We start from the raw sequence: 22313 nt of genomic DNA, 5'->3' as shown, positions 1-22313 counted from the left end.
ACATCAAAGAGAAGAGTGCTTCCTGATCAAATCAGTGTGAAAAAATTACAAAGCTGCCAATATTTCAACTTACTCTTTTAGAAAAATTAATAAAAGACATGACAAATTTTATTTTCTGTATTAAGTTATACCAGAAACCAAGTTTCACTTTTATCTGCAGATTGTTCTACTGCCAGCTGCAAGAGAGCTTTATGAACAAATTTATCAGATGTTTAAATGTTTAATTCAATTTTTTTTGTTTTGTTTTCTATAATTACTACTGCATTTTCTGTTTTCTGCAGTGCAGAGGCTAAAACTCAATTAGGTTTAAATTAATTAAATAATGAATTAAATACTTCCCTGAAAACTGAACTTGCCTTAACCACAGTACTATTACTCAAACCTTTGAAATGCAGTACAATTTTTATTGTCAAATGCTTTTGATCATCTTAAACAATCTACTTCAGGACAGAAAGAAACACATTTCAATTTAAAAAGAAGATTGAAAGCTGGAATGTCCTCTGGAACAAATTGTTTTTGATTATTAATGTTTTAGAACAATGAAAACATAAATGTGCATGTTGGGCCTTTACTCAAATCAAAATTTAAATCTATGTAGAAATCCAACATGTGTATATAAGTTTTTATTGTTATAAAACGTTATTTTAGTGTGTTTGTTTTTGGTTTTGATTTGTGTATTTTATTTATATAGGTTATTTAAGATGATTGAGAACATTTGAAAATAAAAACAGTACTGTATTTTAAAGGTTTGAGTAATAATAATGAATTAAGTATATAGAGGGTTTACTATATACTGCTAACTTGAACCAATTTTTTTTTTATTTTTCAAAAAATTGTACAGTAATTTTAAATTTCTTGACAATAGACAAAGTTTAAGTTTTTTTATAGCTGTATACAAAATTAAAAACCTTCAGCTAGATCTAACTGCAAAATACAGTAGTTAAATTGGCAACATGGAATTTGCTATTGACTCAGCCACTGTACTGAGTAAATATATACAGATATCCCTTGTATAACACTGTAGATATGTTCTGAAAAAGTGTCATATTATGTGAATTCATGCTATATGAAACAAAGGAGTAATGCAAAACAGGATTAGGTTGTAAAAATTAACAAAAGTATAATTATCTTTTTTACTGAGAGAGAAATATTTATTAAAGCAATCAATAATTAATTTGTGAAACGAGGGCATTTTCTTTTTACAAAGTATAATTTTCTTCTGAGCCATTTTGTTGATTTTGATCAGAAATATCAGCAACATCTTCGTTGTTTTATTTTTATCATAAAAAATTTTTATGGATGGTAAAATAAAAATACGTTATTAATCGAAAATTTGTTTTAGTGGGTCACATTTGTTTAGTTGAGTACCAATTTTTTTTCTTCAGAATTTGTGTTTGAATACCAAATTGTTCGAGTACCAAGATACTACTGTATTTTGTTTGTCATCTTTACGAATGATTACTTGCCTATTGTTAAAAGAAAGTTTAATGACATTTGGCTAAAAATGTTTCAATAAATTTTAGTAAATATGAAGATTAATCTGTACATATTAATTCTGTATTTTATATTTTAATCCAATTTATTTTTTAGTGTTATTCCTTTACATATCATTATATTTTTGTAATTTTTATACATTTATATGTAATTTAAATTCCATGCACCTGCAAGACAATCAATTTGAAAAAATATTAGTTGCTTATTCAGATTCTATTCCTTGAATTTAAATGTTTTGTTTTCTATGAGCGATTTTTGCCTGAAAAGGTCAGTTATGTACTGTCGAAAATACTTGGAAAATAAATATGTTTATGTAATGCTGACAGACAGATGTGTACATTATCTTTTTCTAACAGTATTTGTCATGTACAGCTATTTAAGTTTTATTGTTCCTGCTGTTCTAATGAGAATGTTACATATTGTCCTTCAGTCTTCATTCTTTATATAAGAAAATTAAAGTATTAAATTTAATTCTTATGATTTACTCTTTTTTTTTTCTTTTGTAGACAAAAAAACTGAAATACCAAGTTCTGTTTCAAGGAAAAACTAGATTTCTTTGTTCCGATACATGTTTTCAAGTTTTCCGTAGTAAACAGAAATTAACTCCCACTAGTTCTTCAAGTAATCTGACTTCTAATCACGAAATGTGTGCTCAGTGCAAAAAGGAAATAAAAAATGGACAGGGATATTTTCCAACTGGAGAAAATAAACCATTATGTTCTGAAGACTGTATGCAGAAATATCAACAGGTAATTAATATATTTGATGATTTAATTTGATTTTTGGAGTTAATGCAATAATTTAAACTGAAATTACAACTAATTTTAAAACATAACAATATCGTTTGTGTTAATTATAAGATTCACGGACCGAAACAAGTGTGTTCTCAATGTAAAAACAACATCGAAGGTCGAACAAAATGTTTAACATGGGAAACTATGGAATTTTGTAATGAGGAATGTTTAGGAAAGTATCAAACTTTTCTTGGTAGCCATTGTACGTGTTGTCAAGCAGCGGTACAGCGATCTTCTCTCGGGAAATATTGTGTAAGATTTGGATCTGACATCAGGCAGTTTTGCTCTGGACGGTGTTTAGAGGAATTCAAGAAAGGATTGAAGGTAATAAAAATGTTTAATGAATATCATTTATTTTAAAATATTTTTTATTTTAAAAACTACATATTGGTTATTCACAGGTTTGCAGTTTCTGCCAAAAAGATTTATCTAGTGGACAAGAGGGTTTCCTTGCTCCTGTCGGCGACAAAGGTTATTTTAAAGATTTTTGTAGCCAGCAATGCATGGAAAGATATGAAATGATGAATAACGCATCTGCTACTCCTCCGACACAGAAATGTTCGGTTTGTTGCAAAACAGCGCCAATTAAAGTACAAGTAAGCATATTAAGTTTTCACTACAATGAAATATAACTAACCAGAATTTCTAAAAATATAAAACTTTGTATATCTGACTAACATGAATTATTGTAATTTTCAATCGTAGGTAAGATATGAAGGGAAAAGTCATGCTTTATGTAGCGAACCGTGTATTGCAGCGTTTCGTTATGCCAACAAAATTAACACTACCATTTGTGACACATGCCATAAATTTTTTGATTCAAAGAATAGTCAGCCCTTTACTTTACAGTTTGAAGGTACTTCAAAAAGATTTTGTGCAAAATCTTGTATGAATCTGTTTGTTTTATCTCATCGTAAAATTGTCCCATGTACTTGGTGCAAAGTAAGTATTGAAAACCAAATTTTAAAAATTTATCGCATAAAATTAAATAATAAAATATTTTTAGTGGCATTTTCATTGAATATTTTAAATATTTTTAGATGATGGTATATTAATTTTTATGTAGTATAAAGTAGTAGGCCCTCAATTTAATGGATTAATTGGGTGGGAAGAGGCACTCGCTATTGCCAAGTCCTTTAAATCAAATATATTTTAAAAACATATACTTGATACACTCCAAAAAGTTTATCGAAACTGTCTGTAATGTATGTGGGTGGAGTGAGAATGACTCAAGTTTTTTTTTTCAAAATACTTGGTAACTATGTACTGAGTTACAGTGCAAGAAGTGGTGACATCACAATCAGTTTGAGTGTGTCTGTGCTTTTCTGATGTGGTGAAAGTGAAATTTTAGAGTACAGTTTAACACACACTGACTCATCAATCTCTCCTTGTATAGAGTTATCTGATTAAGTGTTCTGTCTTAGTCCTTCCACATTCCCCATATGCACAGGGTCTTGCTTCGTTTGATTTTTACCTCTTTCCCCATATGAAAATACTTGAAAGATCAAAAATTTGTCAACACGAGTGAAATGATAGCCATTGCAAAAGTGCACTTCAGATGTTCACAAATTTTTCTGGGGAATTTTCAAAAATTGCACAACTGTGGCTGAAGTGTGTTGCTGCAGAAGGTGAATACTTTGAGGGTAATGTTGTCTAAGCATATGCACAGTCAATGAAAAATTCCTTTTACAAACTTTTTGAATTTACCATATATTAATAATGAACTTATAGTGTACAGGATGTATAAAGATGTTATAATGTGTAATAAAATATTATTATATTGTACATTGAATAATTTATACTCGACTCATTGATCAATTGATTAGTGTACTCCATTAATGAATGTGAAAAAAGTTTAAATTTTTCTTTATCACAGAATTTTTTGTTTGTTAAATCTGAAGTCTAAGTCTGTTAATTAAGGGCCAACTGTATTTATTCTCTTTTTAAAAGTAAAAATGTCTCATTCTCTAAATTTATTAAGTAGATATAAGAAGGTTTAAGTTCAAATGATATTAGGAACACATCAAAAATTCTTTCAAAAAGTTAACTTGTTTATTTGATTTCTCTATTGCTATCAACATTAGTAAATATAATTGTTACAATGTTATGAATAACTTTTAAACCTGTATAACCAGATTGTTTTTATAGTGCTTAAGGCATATTAAATTATTTTTCTTTTTACAATGTAAACATATTATCAAACAAAAGTATTGTTATATAATATAAATATATGTAGATGTAAAATTTGTAATTTTATAAATAAAATATTATTTAAATAATCTTTTCAGGTGAAAAAATATAATTTTGATATGATTGAGAGAGTTGATTCTAACAATCATGTCCAACTCTTCTGTTCCCTTAATTGTCTCTCGTTGTTTCGAGTAAGTCTAAATGCAACTTCATCAAGGAGTATACGTTGTGATCATTGTCAGCAGTCGTTACCAGCCCAGTATCATCTTACAATGAGTGATGCATCTATAAGAAATTTCTGTTCCTATCAATGTGTTATTCATTTTCAAAATCAGTTTACACATGTACCTACTCTCACAACTGCTACACCTTCTGTACGGCAGAATGCAGCCAATTCATCAGGTTTTTACAATGTTATTTATTTAATTATTTTATTTATTACATAAAATATATTAATTTATTATTAATTAATGACTATTTGAAGGAAAGATGACGACTCCACAGACTCCGACACCTATTATATCATCTGTTATGTCCTTAGCTCCATCGTCATCGGCATCAGCATCGACCTCGTCGACATCGTCTAAACAGAGTTCCCAACAAACACAGAAATCTGTACAGATTACTGTGCCACCTAAAACTAGATCGGCTTCCCAATCTCAAGCACAGTCTCAGCCCCCACCTTTGACTGTAATATCAACTAAGGTACAGCTTTCATTTCATACTTTAATAGAATAAATTATACATTAGTTACATTATTATTTTTACTATAGCCAAATTCGGTAACAACTCAGTCAACAGTTACAACAACAGCTTCGGGTAGTCAAATAATAAGAGAAGTCATAGTGAGGCCTCCTGCACCAAAGCTATTAAAAAATAAAGCGCTTCTTTGTAAGCCAATTATGCAAACCAAAGGAATTTCATGTAAACCTCATCCATGTCATAAATCTATACAGACAGGTAATATATAGCCTTTTAGATTATAAATGGCTTTAAATTTATATCCATGTTTGTTATTATATTAACAATGTAATTAGTAAGTATAATGAAAATCATATTATTGTATTTTCAGATGATGTAGTATTGGATAAGCCTGAGATCCAACCAATCGAAGTTGATGAAAAGAAAAAAGATGAGGGTAAAGTCAAGTTAAATATATGTATACATATTCAAACTTTTTGACAATATATTTTAGAGGTAGTAATTTGGTCTTTGTGAAATCATATTAATTGCTTTAAATACTTTATATATAATTAAAACAATGTTACACATATTAAATATAACATGATGTACTTCACTGAGAAAACTCACTTGATACTTACATTCAACTATAAGAATTCCATTTCTTACAAAATGTTTTTAACTCAACTAGTAAATATTTGATTTAAATAAACATTGGCAAGTTTAGTAACAAATGAATTACAAAGGAGAAGGGAAAATTGCAGTTTTAGCAGCATAGAACAATATTAAGAGAATGTGTATGCTCTTGGGAAGAGGTTACCTTTCTTGCAAGAGCCATACTTTTCAAGAGAAACCAAATCAGTAATTCACAGGATATGTACTTGGAATAAAGATTTTAAAGATGATGATGTCTAGTTTTTAAAGTATAAATGTGTAATACATATTATGGTGATAATTTTACTTTTCTATGATACAAAATGGATCTTTATCTCTCTCTCTCTCTCTCTCTCTCTCTCTCTTATGGGCTTGACCAGGCTTTTAGTGGAATAATCAAGTGAGGTATAGGATCCTATAAATCCATGCCAAATTATACTATGAAAATTTTCTGGACTTAATCTAGATTCTTTAGAATGGCAGATGTGTTCCTTAACTTCTTGATTAAGGCCATCTAAGCATATAATAGATATATCTAGTGATATATCAGGGTTATAACATGCCAGAATGCTGTTTTGGTACTTGTTTCCGAAGCCAGTGTGTGTTCTAGAAGTTTTTTTGACACTTAAATACAAAATATATGATTGTAAACATATGGAAAGATGAGTAAAATTACATCATCTGTTATAAAACATCAAAAATTATTTTCATATGTGTTGCCAAGTTTTGTGTGTTTGAATCTACATGACAAAAGGTGCAAATTTTGAATTTCCAAAGCACTACTAGTGCAAAATACTGCCATTCAATGTAACCATTAAAAAAATTTGCACTTTCTAAATGTCTTGTTACTGATATTAACTTGTCACTTGCTAGATGTTTATGCTTTCAGAGTGTAATTTTAGCAATATGAATTTAATTATAACAAAAAGATTCCTTGTTCACATTGAACGTATTGAAAATTTATTGTTTATTAAAATATGTGGTCCATTCCATTGCTAAAAGTATGGAATCTGGACTATTATGTACAAACAGTTGCAATCTTGCTGTTTTGCTATTGTAAGTTCTATTTGGAAATTTCTTTAATTTTAATTTGTCCCTTTTTATATAAATTATTATAATATGGTAAAATGCTTAATTTTGAGGGTAGGATGAGTTTTATAAAAAAATTTTTAATTGTTATTATTGCTTAAATTTTTCGTTAGTTCCACCCTTGTTCCCCACCCCCCCTCTATCTGCTTACTGTCTTAAACCTTTAACCACCAAACTTTGATAGCATCAATGTTCCTAATATACCAATACCCTAATATACCTCCCTGAAATATTCAGAAATTTTTGACAAAAAGCACAGAAGTTATTACACTTCTTATCTTAGTAGTATGCCACAGAAATTACAATCAGAAATGACAAACAACTTGAAAACATTCATGTTTCAAGACTAATAGATCACTTTTTCAANATGCAACGGGATCCGCAGCGTTGGAGCATAAAAGAATCAACTCGTTGCTATCTGGTGGTCACTCCCTTCAAAGGCAGTCTCACTATGAAACATCAAAGGTTTGCATCGGGTTGCTAACGTGGACCGTTAATGGCACTCCGAGCAATGGTGCAGACACTAATATACCTCCCTGAAATATTCAGAAATTTTTGACAAAAAGCACAGAAGTTATTACACTTCTTATCTTAGTAGTATGCCACCAGATATATCTGGATCCAATCAGAAATGACAAACAACTTGAAAACATCCATGTTTCAAGACTAATAGATCACTTTTTCGAAAGTGATAAGCACTATTAATCAGAGATGGAGAGTCCGAGTCAAATCTTTTTATGGGAATCGGGAGTTTTGTATTTTTTCACCAACTCTCCATTCCTGCTATTAATGAGATAAAATGTAATTACTTCATCACCTTATGTAATGATAAAAAACAACTTTTGAAAGTCTTATTAATCTGGATAAATACCATATTTTTGTGAATTGTCTGGCATGTTGGTCCAGGAAAACTGTGAAATCAGATATTTCTGTATGGTAAAAACTGGCATGCCTGTTTAAGTGAGATTATACATCCCTCTCTAGAGGGTGCATTTTAAAAAAAAAAAAAAGAAACAAGTTACATCATATAAAATGAATGATTTTTTTTTAAAATTCCAAAACTGTGAAACAGTCAGCATTACATCAAAAACTACGATTATATATTTAATTTCTTCATTTTGTCTTATTTCTAATAATGTAAAATATTCTTGGAATTCCGAAAGTTTTTTATGTTTATTTTATTTTGATTTGATTCAAAAATGCAAAAATAAACTTAAATTTCAGAAACTCTCAGTAAATTATCATCTATTAACATCCCCTTTATTTGAAATTTGAGAGGAAGATGTTATTTTTGAGGTCGGTAGATAGTAAGTGTAGCCCACACTAACTTCTACTATTAATATCAACAACCCGTTAATTGTTATATTGTCCTGTAAATTAAAACTCTTCCTGATTTTAAGTCAGTCAAATTATCATGTTATTATTTTATTGTATTGGAAAGAATGTTTTCTTTAACAACTAGTTTTGTTATATCTGATAAACTGCAACTAAAAAATAAAATTAAACTGCCATATCAGTAACCCTGGGGTTTCCAGTAGGCTGGTCTCCTCAGTTACATACAGTATGCCGGTTCCGCAAAAATACAGTATAAACATGCTACAGTCTAACGTATATCAATATTTGGCTTAAATCTTGCTAATTAGAAGTTATTTTATTACATTTTTTCCAAATACTCTATACAGGGTCTTACAAAAGGAATGCTACAATTTTAAATTACTGTAATTATACTAATTATTACTTGAGAAGTATGCATTGTAAATTGATTGATAGAGTGAGTGAGTTTTATCTACCATCTGCATCCAGAAATGGCAACTTTGCAACAGAGATGGTGGAATGGAGTTGCCATTTTTGTTTATGGTACTTCCTAGAGGCAACAGACAAAATGACATTTGAATATAGGTGGTATATGAAACTTGGACAGTTACTTTAGCAGTTGGTGTATGTTTCATACTTCTTGTTTAATAATTAATATAATTACAGTAATTTAAAATGGTAGCATTCTTTTTGGAAGACCCTGTATATATGTACAGATTTACTTTTTGGCCAAATCATTCTATTAATTATCAAGGAATTAGTTAATCTGCAATTTTATATGGGTTATGTTTCATATTTTTCACAGAGATATCCCTTGTATAACACTGTAGATATGTTCTGAAAAAGTGTCATATTATGTGAATTCATGCTATATGAAACAAAGGANCAGCCCATCTTTGAACAGCTAGAGAATGTAGACAATCCGCTTCGTTGTCCTGTGAAATTATATGAATTTTATATGTCAAAATGGTATTTTTTTTAAATTCAAAACAAAAAAATTATTTTTAAAAATAATAATTTCACTGATACATCTTTTTCTTCTCAGTCCAGAGAGTGTAAAGACAAGAAATGATGTGTTTTACTTATATCCAGAAAGATCGTGCGTTCCAGATAGTCCAGTTTGGTATTCTACGCAGCCATTGGGAAGAGAGTCTGTGTCCAAGATGCTGCAGAGAATAAGGATGGTGCGTGAAATCCACGAAATAGATGATGACCAAAAAGGATGAACGGAAGATATAAATAAATGAAAAATATATATATATAAATATAAATATCATCAAATGAAAGAAATTTTATTTGTAACATTGTGTTGAACACATTTGAGAGACTCAGTCAGTTGTCTTTGATCACATGTTATTTCATGACAATATTTAGTCAGTCATCAAATTATATTGTCATTTTATTCCTTAATGTGACAATATGTATTGAGCACACTCAACTTTTATTAAATTGTTTAGATTAAAACATTTCAATATTTTTTACTATTGGCCATTTTGATACATTCGACATTACGTTGTTACTTATGTTTTTTTCAGTTTTTTGTTTCTGTTCGTTACAGAACACGTTAATTTATGTGACAGACGATGTTTATGTATCATAACGAAAAAGTGTAAAAGTTTATTTTTAATCGGAATTCTCGGAAGAGTTAAATGTACGAAGATTGGAACTTAAGTTAAATATTTTATATTTAAAATAAATTTTTTTCCTCTTTTGGAAATATTCATAATTCATATTATCCTTACAATTTACATATACTAAAATAATTGTTCCCATAAGATAACAAACTAAAAACTCATTATTGAATAACTTAACTCATTTGGCATTAATTAATCTAACAGAGAAGTTTGAGTTGCAGGTAGGCAGAATCATATTATATTATATTTTTATATATATAAATTTTTAATTATTAGAATCTTAGGCCCTGTACACACTAGGCGTTTTTCAACGCGCGTTAGCTCGGCGTTCAGCACTGGCTCAGTTTGGAAATGGACGAGAAAGTAATTGATTGTGTGTGCTCCTCCATCGTCGCTATAAGGCAGCACATATATCTCAAAGCGCCCGTAAAGTGCCCACAAAACGCGCGTTTTAACAAAAATCTATAAACGCGCGCTTGGCGTTTGAGTGTGTACAGCTACATAGAACTCTTGGTTCTTTAAAACGCACGTTGAAAAACGCCTAGTGTGTACAGGGCCTTAATGCTAATTCGTTCATTAAATATTATCTAGAAAATGGATTGATTTAGAGTATATTTTTCTTTGACTATTTTTTAAAATTAAAGTTTATATTAGAAAATGATTCTGCATGTCTCTAGGTTACAAATTTCTTTGTTAGGTAATATGATCAGTAATATAAAATTAGCCTAAAAAATACCTGGCCAGTTTTTTTGATTAATAGCCCATTGGTGGCCGAGTTCCATTTGGTCGCTGGATATGTTCAAATTTGAAAGGGATTGAGTAAAGGTTGATTTCTTGGGGAATAAGTCCAGGACCTCTCGGGAATTGTGGCTTTTTGTGTCAGCATACTCAACACTTCTCATTGGGTGGCACTTAGCAACTGGCGTGAAAATAAACTAGTCTGTAGTCAATTTCAGTTGCATTCACAGATTAGAGGGGATTTATCAAATAACTAATGGCAAGCTGGTTGCAGTTAAATAGAAAGTGCAACTGTATAAACATAGGTTGACTTAAAGACTGGCCACATGAAGTTTTCTTTGTGTCTAACATCTAGATACAATCCCAGACAAGCTTCAAAATATCTAAATTATTTCCAAAATTATCTGGAGATTGATGATAGGACCACCTGTATTTTGTGTTTGTTTTCAAGCAACCGTGTATCAAGTCCAAAATCTTATACAGAAAATCTTACGGCGCAAATTGCAGATTTTGGGTCACGTACTGTTGCATACTCTGCTGGCCTTGCCTATAACTTTGATAGTTGACCATCCCCATAGATTCTCTATTGGGTCAGGGTATGGACTTGTAGCAGGCCATTGCAAAACAGCAACATTAATTGGCTTGAAACCACTGAGTATGTTGCCAAAAATACATTCAGTAATACGTGATACCACTTATGAGGCATTACGTATTACTGAGTGTATTTTTGGAAAATCCAGTCTTCTCCAGCAGCATTATCTGCAGCTGACTGCTCTTTAAGATGTCATGATAGTGCATAGATGTTTGTTTACCATAGATGAATACTCCCAACAGTTCCTGTACATAAAAGGTCCAAACCGTGACACCGCCACCACCCTGTTGCCTTCTGGAAAATGGAGCAGTGTTTTCTCTGGTCATGCTAGGTCACCTTGAACCATCAAGGTTCCACTTCCTTTCATCAAAGACAACCCAACTCCAATCAGCATTGGTCCAACTAATGTGATTCATGGCAAGCATTTCTCTTTGTCGTCAGTGCTCTTGGGTGAGTGGTGATTTCGGCTTTTTGACTACAATAATTTGCATCCTTTTGTAAAACACTTCAAATGATTCTCACAGAACAGTCCAGTCACAACTCTTGTGAATTTTCCATAAAGACACTCTTTTGAGCCATTATTTTGATTACTATTCGGTCGTGTTTGGATAGTTTGAGGGCACTCAGACATCAGCAACATGGAATAAGTCTGGGACTCCTCAAGAATTGTAGCTACAGATACTCTTACAATGCTGGATATTTTTTTGGACACCAAAGTTTTCCAAGCTTTTTCTAACAGTGGCACTCCGCTTGGTAATATTTTTTTCTTGCAGTGCCCTTACTTTATCATAGTTACTGTTACAGAGCTTTTTGTAGTTCTAGTAATAGTCATGCCATTTGGCACTATATTTTGCAGCACCCTGGTTGAAAACCACTGCCTTATTCCATCAGGCCAGTCTAATTTTAAGTTTTAACATCATATATTACAAAAATGATCAAACTCCACTTTTGATCTTATTAAACTTTGCATCTTTACTTAGTAATTTTTAAAAATTGTGCCATTGAAATCTAAACAAGTGTTTTAAAATAAACAGTACACGCTAATAATCATTTAATGACACTGAATGCAAGTATATCGGTTTGCAAAATTAAGATGGCAACAGTGTTAACAAATGGTCACATCTGTTGAATATCAGAATTGGGAGAGATGATTAATGTTGATGATTTATCATTATAAGACCATCACAAACAGCTAGAAAAATAGGAGTTGAATGTTTGCGTAACTTAACAATTCATAGGAACTTTTGGCAAGATAGTGCATTAACACCAATACCATAATATACCATTAACACCAATACCATAATAAAGTAGCAATTAAACAGTTGAGAAAGAGCAAAGGTTGAATGTTAATAAGCAGGGGCCACCACTACATTATTGCATACGACATTTGGCTGATATCAGGAGAGGATCGACGAGTGCGGCATTGTCAACGTATTTCTGTATTTTCTACGAGACCTAGAGTATGAAAAACAAATATTGGTGTATTTGTAATAAAGATGAGTTCTATCAAATGCAATAATTTTTAGATGAAGTGCAAAACTTCAGCTGCATCAATGGATCTCGGTGGCATCTATTACTGAAGATCTACTAAAGTATACTCTTACTAGTCAAAACGTAATCATTGTATGGATTGTTTGGGTCAATGAAATTGCATATAAAGAAAAGTAACTCAAACATAGACTATGGACAAATCTGATGTTTCAAATTGACCCACCATTTTTGTTTAGACATTTTCTCCTCCTCCCGGATGGAATTTCTATATTAAAAACATGATTTTTTTGTCAGTTTATTGAAATTTAAAAATATCACTAATGCATTCTTAAGCTAGGTTCACATTGTCATACAAAACTCTACAAAGATACAAATTGCTGATCATCTCCTTTTCGCAACTATTTGACCAGTTTGTTAGGAGTTAAAAATATCTTGACTTTTATTGAATTCCGTTCATTCAACTAATCAAGTTCTCAGTTTGTGTCACATAAGTACAAAGCAACATTTTGCTTTGTTCATTTTTTACAACATTGTGAGCTTAGCTTTAGAAGATAAACATCAATTGTACTACTCTTGGATCATTTAATTATATTATAAACACTTCGTGGGATCGATACACTATTGTAGGCAGCCGGACGATCGACACTAAAAAGGTTGTCTCGGAAGTTTTATGGACGACTTTGACACGGACGTGGAAAATTGCTCTCGCTATTAATCTAGGCTCCACTGTGGATCTATACCCAATTTTGTGACGTTACAAAAAAAAAAAAACCTTCAAATGCATTTTAATTCTGTTCTGTGAGCATCTTATGCTTATTGCAAAACTATAAGTTCTATTTAACTAAAATATATTCTGAATTTCAAATTAAAAAGTAAATATTTCTTGCTTTGGCTAAAGATAATTAAAACCTTGCATAGACTATAAAGCATTTGCTTTAAGTAAGAGAGCCCCAGGTCAAGCATCGTAATGTGCTTGGTAATGCAACGGGATCCGCAGCGTTGGAGCATAAAAGAATCAACTCGTTGCTATCTGGTGGTCACTCCCTTCAAAGGCAGTCTCACTATGAAACATCAAAGGTTTGCATCGGGTTGCTAACGTGGACCGTTAATGGCACTCCGAGCAATGGTGCAGACACTCTTCCCTTTTTTGGTCTCAAGCACTAACGGGAAGAGCACCAAACTGCATTGTTGACTATTGTTCTTATGGGAAAATGATCTATAGTCATTATTGTGGTTTAAGGAATTAAATAATCTATAAAGTTTAAATATAAAGCTTTTTTGTTTAAACTTTGACATTTTTAGTGCAAAATTTTTTTTAATTAGCAGAAAATTGCAATATAGCAAAATAAATAGTCAAAATAATGGACTATAAAACAATAAATCCTAAGTTCCGAACATAAAAACAATTGATCTTATGAAATGAATTACTTAAAGTATAACGTAGTTACTTTATGCAGGAGCAGCATTAATAATCACAAGTTATACAGATAACATTAAACATGTTTGGGGACAGGTACAGTACTTATGAATCTCGAATAGTCAAAGTGCCAGGAATAATGGTTGATTTTCAAGAAAAAGATATTTAAATTGTATTTGTGCATTTTGCGTAAGTAAAATTGACATATAATAAATAGAATTTCAATTTGTTTTACATGGTTTATATAGTACAGATGTCACTTGATTAATGCAGTTAATCCCTCAATCCTACCATGTTTATTAAAATCATGTTAATTAATCAAAATACCGTATCTATGTTAAGTAAAGTCATGTACTGTAAATAAAGGGATTGCCACAATTAATTTTGTGTGTTAATCAAATCCCACATTAAATGAAGGATATCTGTAGAAGTCCTATTGTTCTTGAATCTGACAAAAAAAATAAAAGGGGCATGGTAATTTGTCATCATACCAGTCCTTTAAGAGCATATACAGTAGCTAATCAAATCTTAGATATACACTGTAAATACTGTAGTTCAAAATTATTATTTGTACCACATACTCATGCTTTTCTTCTTCCATTTGTTTTTGCACATCCTTTTGATTGAACTACCCAGAACCTTAAATTGAGATGGTTAATGCTTCGACGTGCCACTCCGGGAGCCTCGGAAACTTTTTACCTGCAGTCCATCTTGTATGAGCCCTTGTCATTTGAATTTATGTGCCCGGTCATATTCAACGGGGCCTTTTCCATATCCATCATAGATCCACAGGATAGAAAAGGTTATAAGAAAACCTCCTCAATTAAAAATTATTCTCAAAAACAATGTTTTCAAATGTTGCTGCACTCTTTTTTTTTTTTTGGCACAAAGTTAAATCTAGAAAGAAAATGGACAAAACTCAAATTACAAGATTTCAATGTCTTCAACAACAGTAGAGTTAAAATGGTTATTTTGGTACAAAACTAGTGTACCTCTATTTACGAGCATTTGATACAATGGACGTTTGCTTTTGATATCTTTTCTTTGTTCTGGAAACAAAATATTCGATACGACGAGCACCAATTGATACTTGCTAGAACAAAATATTCTAAATGTCGAGTGTAATGGGGTTGAAATTCATACTCGCACAGATTAATTTTCTTTGGGTATGTTGAACGAGTTAAAAAATGCCGCCATCATTATTCTTACTTTCGCTGGACATTTTGACCAATCCATTTGTTTCAGAACAGCCATTTTGTTATAAAGTTAATGTTTCTGGTGAAGTGTTATTGAAATATTTTTCTTGGATTGCTTCAGGTGGGCAAGTTATTTATGTCATTTGGTTTTTAATCCACAATTTTTCATAGGAGTGAATTTAGAAACAGATATCGCTGGATGCCATTTTCTTCACAATATAAACTAATGCATTCCTTTGTGAATGTCATTTGAAACATCATTAAAATAGAGCATGTGCATTCTTGGCCGAATTAGTACTTCATGACCGACTCGTTAGTAATTCATTTAACTTGTTCAACTTTACAAATATACTTGTTTCATTCACAAGGATGGCTGCTGTCGCTTGTGTCCAACAAAGATTTGTAATAGTTTGACCCGCTTCTCTGATCATCTCTCTTCTATTCTGCAATTACAATTTTGTTTGTTTGCTTGTTATTGGTGAACAACCTAATCAACAATTTCACTTTGTTTAGAATCATTGGTCAATAGATGAATGTTTTGTAGCACTTTAAACAGCTTGTCACTACCCTAACCACGTTGACGAGATGACTCTTAGGAAAACCGAGACGTATTGAGGAGGAAAAGTGGAAATAAAGTATGTATAGGCCACCAGTTTAAATGAGGAAAGCACATTCCTAAATTACAACACAACGTCATGTACGATCTGCCACACTCATCAAGAGTTTAATAAAACTTTCGCCATACAGCATGCTTTTCAATAAATTTAACATACGTAACATACAATAATTTTATTGCCGACGGTGTACGTTGCTTATTAATCAATACATTGCAAAGATTAAAGAATTCATTCCGCTTCACATGCTAAAAAGACACCAGTAACACCTAAATGCTTTCGTCCAAATTTATTTCAGACCCGAATAACCAAAATTTTGTTTACAAAATGTTAGGATAATACAAAGACGGAACGTGGCAAACTAAACAATATGACTAGTAGAATAGATGTAAACATAACTGTAACTATCGAACGCTAAAAGTTAGATTTGCTCACAATTGGGATTTGATTATTAAAAAAAAAATAATAATAATAATAATAAGGAACATTTTCCAAAGCAATCTGCAATATTTTAAAATATAACATTTTCCAAGTATTAAATGTGTAAAGAAGTTGTACTTAAAAATATTTTTTTTTTCTTTTAACAAGTATAAAAAGTGGTTGAGAATGTTAAAACACAAAAAAAAATCCTTGGGAATGGTGAGATGAGGACTATTTTAATAGTCCAACTTGTTTTAGAAAAGATTATTCGTTCATCTTGCTGAAATATTTGAGCTTATCTTCAGGGTTGGGAATTATCTGAAACAAAATCAGAAGATTGTTGGCACTTTTATCAGAAATTTTTAGCAGGTGCATTAATTAAGCTATGCCTCTGAAACTTACGGTATCTCCGCCTGGTTTCCATCCGGCCGGACAAACCTCGCCGTGTTTGTCGGTGTACTGGAAGGCTTGGACAAGCCTCAGAGTTTCGTCTACCGAACGCCCGACGGGTAAATCGTTCATCGTTATCTGACGAAGTATCCCCTTATTATCAATGATAAACAGTCCCCTAAAGTAAAGAAGTTAATTTATATCCGCTTAAAACACATATCTGTTTTCCCATTTTTAAATTACCTGAGCGTGTGACCGAGATCTTCCAAGTATACGCCGTAATCTTTTGCTATGGAATGAGTAATATCGGATAAAAGTGGGATGTTTATGGGCCCCAATCCTCCTAATTTTCGTGGAGTGTTGATCCTGAAAGAGTTTAATTTTCCATTGAGTCTTAAGATGCAATCATCCATATAAATCATGTAAAAGTAATTATTTACCATGCTAAGTGAGTGAAAGGAGAATCAACAGAACATGCCACGACTTCGGTATTTAAATTATGAAATTCTTTGATGCGGTCGCTGAAAGCGATGATTTCGGTCGGACATACAAACGTGCTATAAAAGAGACAAACACAATTATAATTAAATCAATAAATTATATGTCTATATACTTTAAAATAAGCAGACTTACAAATCAAGAGGATAAAAGAAGAACACCAAATATTTTCCAAGAAAATCTTTTAGTTTCAGTTCTTTAAATTCTCCATTAATGATAGCTGTACCTTCCCAATTTGGAGCAGGTTTAGAAACTATAATTTCAAGAAAAATAATGATAAGTAAATAATATTTATATGAAATACTTTAAAATTTAAGTTGTATATATACAGGATGCTTCAAAAGAAATAACATATGTGGAGAAGGCAGTACTTTTTCAAGAATTCAACAATTAGACTGTGACTTGCACATGATGGAGAACCACACAGATGACAATGTTACTACAAATCTGGCATAACAAATTAATTTCTTATTAATGTTAACATGTTTTTGAAGCACCATGTATATACAGTGTGGACAAAAAGTCAGTTATCAATTGGGAGAACACTATTGTTAGTCTGTACTTCTTCAAAAGTAATGCAAACCAATACATATGGAAACATGCTGGATGATCTTCCTCTGAGTCAATGACAGGAACTTTGCCTTATCCATTTGGAAGAGATTTAATGCAATGTTTCTGGAATGTTGGATTGGTCAGGCAATGACCCATCATTATGACCTCCATGTTCGCCTGACCTAACCCCTATGGTTTTTTTCTTCTGGGGCTATGTGAAGCAACATGTCTTCTAGACACTTCCTGACTCCCTCAATGAGTCCTGTCTTCAGAATTAGTACCATTATTCACTACATTCCATGTGTAATTCTTGCAGCAGTGATGTAAAGTCCTCCATTGTTTACAACACTGTATTCAAATGCACAGACAACACTTTGAATACAAATGTTGAATATTATGTACAACACTCCATATACTAGTCTGCAGTCGAACAGACTGCATTAATCATTATTAAAGTCATTTACAGTATCTTTTGTCTAATTTGTAACATCATCTTCCCCATTTGACAAGTGACTTTTTGACCACATTACATACTGCTTTTCACAGACTGTATGTTAAATAGCACATTTGTTAACGAAGCACCACAAATGTAAATTCAATTCAAACTGCTTATTTGGAAGTCAAGACTATTTAAAAAATACTAGCAGTTTCAGACTTTATACCAGTCACTAGTACTTATCTAGAGAAAAATAACAATTGAGAAATGTCAGAATATTGTTATTTGTAACAGTAATGTGAGCAGTTACCTGGTATCTTACATTCAAAAACTTAGCTTTATAAATCAGATGCTATTCTCATAAAAGTTTAATTAATAAATGATCTTTAATTATATTAACAATATTTTAAAATGGATGCACTACTTAAATATACACCACTGTACACAAACTTTTACTTAAAATAATACAGTAATATCAAGAAAGATTATTATTGTATCAGGTTTATCAGGAAGAAAAGCAAATACTTTGGGAGATGATTCCTCTCACAAGAGGAGTAAAAAAAGTCCACAAGGATCCACATCTGAAAATTAATGATTTCCAAGAAAAATGCACAAACAATAGTGGATGTTACAAGATCATTTTCACAAGCCATGCTCTGCAGAACATATCAAACTGTGTATGGGACTGGATGAAGGATGAGATGTACTGAAAGAGAAGGTAGACTCCCAAGATTGACTTATTGTCTGGAAAAGAAATGCCACCACAATTATCAAAGAGGATACGGATGCACTTCAAAGAAGTACACAATTTATTATGGCATGCTCAAAAATTATCAATGCCGAGGGGGACCACTTTGAGAACTTCCTCTGATGTCACGAATCTATCTTGTTATGGATCATCAAGTGCAACCATAGCTGCTACATTAACACGTCATGTCAAACTGTGAAACATTCATACTACTATATCTTTGCTAATTAATATTAATAAATCACTGTATGTTCATACAGACTTGTATATTATCTTATGCATTCATCTGAAGTATTAATCTTTTGCTGCACCCTGTATATACAAAATATTATTGACAAAGATTAATAAGTCAATAGCAATTATAATAAAATTAATTGTTATTTTAATAATATTACAACTCTTAAATTATGTTTGTTTGCTTTGATTTTATTGGGACGAGATTTTTTGACCAAATGGTGCCAAACATATACAAGTGATCCAAAACTTAGGGATGAAAGACATTTGTACACAGAGAGAACTGTAGAAGAATGCAGACAATTTCGGCAAGAATTGTACTACTCAACGTCTAACATCAGGAGGTACACAACTTAAGTTATAGGATTTTATAAACCGAAGGAATAAAAGTAAAGTTTTTGATGAAAAAGATACACATGGCAGTTGGATGTAGGTGGAGAATGGATGGAAAGTGCTTACCCAGGCAGAGAGAGATCTGATAGTATGAAACATGCATTTGCATCTGCTTCTTTCTTACATCTTTGCAAATTACCACTGACTGGCTCAGTGACTTTTCTAGCTATCACTGCTAGCGATTATGTTTGTCCTTAAGTTTTGACGTGTGTATTAAACTTATACAAAATCAATAAGGAAAAATCTCCAGCTAAAATAATTTGATCATCACTCGGATATTATCCACTGAAAACACATGCAGTGTGTGCATATTTAATGCACTAACTACTGTATATACCTTAACTGCTAAAGCCATATTTAATGTACCAACAAAGTGATCATTATGCAGGACCACTGATACAACCACATTCAATGAACCAATTACACACTGTAGTTTTTAAAATTTATAGATAAGAAGCAACAATTTTTATAATCTCTGTCTGGAGTAATTCTTCTTAACATAGGTCTAAAATTAGCCAACCCTGGGCTATCATACCTTGTAGATTATGTAACGAAAAGGAGTCAGTATCGCGTGGAAAGCATGCAGTCCATTGCGAGCACAATTATTGAAGTTACGTACACATCCTCAGTAAATTCTCTTCTAGGTACCATTTGCATGTTTATTAAAATTTTTAAGAATATAAAATATTTTAACTTAATAGTACAGTAGTCTACTCTTGCCAATCGGACCGACAAGGAATCGCGAGTCCGAAATGCATTTCCGACATCAATAAAGCATCACTTAACCTACAAGATGTGATAAGTCTGCGAAATTAACCAACTCTGGTGTACATTAAGAAAGATAGAGATTATATATAAATTATAATGATAAAAATTATTGCACGGATCTATTTACATCATCGATGTAAATAGATCCGTGCAAGACGCAGATCACGTAAGACGACATATGGAACTTTTATAACGAATGATAACAGATAATGCAATTATCAAGGATTTCTGTTCCTATCAGAATCATAAATATTCTATTAAATTTATACGAAAACTGCCACGTACAAGAAATAACACCGCGACAACTTAATTATAACAGATGCACTTAAGGATAAGATAATCATACAAGCTTGAAAATTTCTAAACAAACAACAAACCAAAAATTGCATAATTTAAATGCTTATAGATAATAAAATATACAATAAATTACTTTAATTTTTAACAATTTTTTTTAACCTTAATCTCAATTAAGTTGTATTCATACATGATAATGCTATTAGAAAATATAAAATTGTTAATAAGCTGATATTAATTGGCTAATAAATCACTAATTTTAGATTTTTTAAATGCAATTCAATTGAAATTAGTGATTCATTGCTTATGAATATGCAAAATTAAATATTAATTAATCACAGAGCATCCAATTGATAATTATGTGAAAGGTGAAGCTGAGGAGGGGGTTTCATACTTTGAGCTTTGCTCCAATGTAATGTATGCCCAGAGGATTTTGTAGATTCTTGAGGATAGACTTGGCCTCCACCATAAGAATAACATGCTTCTTCACATATAATCACTTTAAAATTCGTCACGCATATAAATGCTAACAAGAGATGCAGCAACATGCTTCCTGTGATGCTCAGCAACTGATGAAATTCGACACGTGGATTTGAATGTCGTTTCGATTGTTTATTATACTGAAATAGATCAATTTTTTAAAACGTAAATTTTTAATATTAAATCGAAATAGTATGAATTTAATTACAATAAAATCTAGTATTGGATGCTTCTACTATTGCATGTGAAACGAACTGTCATTGGTTCTCTCAGTAACTTGTCACTTACAAGTGGCCGTTATTATAATACATAGATAATTTGCATAATTGAAAAAATGAATTATGCAAATTACAGAACGTGTACTTTATTTTTATTGCTCGAAGATTCAATATATATTTGTGGCTCGTTAGCTCAGTCGGTTAGAGCGTCGTGCTAATAACGCGAAGGTCGTGGGTTCGACCCCCACACGAGCCAATTATTTTATTTTTTACATTCCTACTCTCGCGCCGGAAATCGAACCTAGATCACCTGGGCGAGAGCCAGGTATCCTGACTACTGAACTACATGGCATATGCCGCTCACGAAATTAAGACCGATTTAATCGCTTTCTGCTTTGCGGTTGGGAAAGCCACGAGGATATTTGCAAACCTCTAAAAATGTGGAGAAGCATAATTATTGAATGCTTCAATCTCTAATGCCGAGTGGCACGTTGCCTCCATTGCTAGTGTGCTAGTCTGGCGAGCCTTTTCGTATGACAGTAGTTTGGGATTTTTTTTTCCTGACTTACTTGTTAGAGAAAACTCGGGGCTATCAATGGCCAAAAATATATATATACTATATATAAAACTCTTCCCCTTTTCGTATTCATCATGAATTTGTCATGCTCGGGTCATTCTGATAACGAAAGCCAAGCCCAACAATGGGATATTCGAATGATAAGGAGAGAGTTCCAACATACAGTATATTTTTTAAAGTATAAACCATTTTAGTCTGTACGTAACCTTTCTCGAAAACTCAGGTTTCACCATGTATATCAAATGGCGTAATCCAAGATGGGTATCAAATGGATAAGTGTACGCGGACTGTGTTAAGTGATGAAGGATGGAGTTCAACATACCGAATCAACGCATCCATGAAAAATAAGAAACGGATATATTTCACATAAGATTTTATTTTAGAATAAGAATTTTGGAAAAGAATTA

General features: G+C 31.8%; 2 protein-coding genes and 1 non-coding gene across 3 annotated transcripts; 2 read left to right on the top strand and 1 right to left on the bottom strand.

Moving 5' to 3' along the window:
* Positions 1-1972: 1972 nt before the first annotated feature.
* LOC111621199 (zinc finger MYM-type protein 3-like) lies at positions 1973-9893 on the top strand. Its single transcript, XM_023363279.1, has 11 exons — positions 1973-2243; positions 2355-2612; positions 2690-2884; positions 2994-3230; positions 4577-4880; positions 4963-5183; positions 5252-5438; positions 5551-5616; positions 8585-8673; positions 9100-9185; positions 9262-9893. Exons 1-11 carry the CDS (start codon positions 2139-2141, stop codon positions 9440-9442), a joined length of 1929 nt encoding a protein of 642 aa, XP_023219047.1. The 5' UTR covers positions 1973-2138; the 3' UTR covers positions 9443-9893.
* A 6089-nt stretch (positions 9894-15982) lies between these two features.
* Positions 15983-21232, bottom strand: LOC111621184 (peroxiredoxin-4-like). Its single transcript, XM_023363265.1, has 6 exons — positions 21026-21232; positions 17342-17459; positions 17149-17265; positions 16952-17074; positions 16721-16886; positions 15983-16636 (listed from the first exon to the last, which is right to left on the bottom strand). The coding sequence occupies exons 1-6, from the start codon at positions 21177-21179 to the stop codon at positions 16583-16585; spliced, it is 732 nt and encodes a 243-aa protein (XP_023219033.1). The 5' UTR covers positions 21180-21232; the 3' UTR covers positions 15983-16582.
* Positions 21233-21511: 279 nt separating this feature from the next.
* Positions 21512-21585, top strand: Trnai-aau. The gene has a single exon. It is a non-coding gene; the product is annotated as a tRNA-Ile (tRNA).
* Positions 21586-22313: the final 728 nt, after the last annotated feature.

This window comes from Centruroides sculpturatus, unplaced genomic scaffold (genome assembly GCF_000671375.1).
Source record: "Centruroides sculpturatus isolate CEXI.00-Female unplaced genomic scaffold, Cexi_2.0 scaffold132, whole genome shotgun sequence".
NCBI classification, from domain to species: domain Eukaryota; kingdom Metazoa; phylum Arthropoda; class Arachnida; order Scorpiones; family Buthidae; genus Centruroides; species Centruroides sculpturatus.
Note: the sequence above shows the minus strand (reverse complement) of the source record. Positions and strands in the feature narration are given on the sequence as shown.

What these genes read in the sequence shown, in the direction of transcription:
- LOC111621184 (XM_023363265.1), bottom strand. Translation starts at nt 21,179, where the DNA reads ATGTTGCTGCATCTCTTGTTAGCATTTATATGCGTGACGAATTTTAAA. An exon ending in TTCTTTTATCCTCTTGATTT is followed by an intron (nt 17,266 to 17,341) that starts GTAAGTCTGCTT and finishes TCTCTTTTATAG; the next exon opens with CACGTTTGTATGTCCGACCG. An exon ending in GATCTCGGTCACACGCTCAG is followed by an intron (nt 16,887 to 16,951) that starts GTAATTTAAAAA and finishes TCTTTACTTTAG; the next exon opens with GGGACTGTTTATCATTGATA.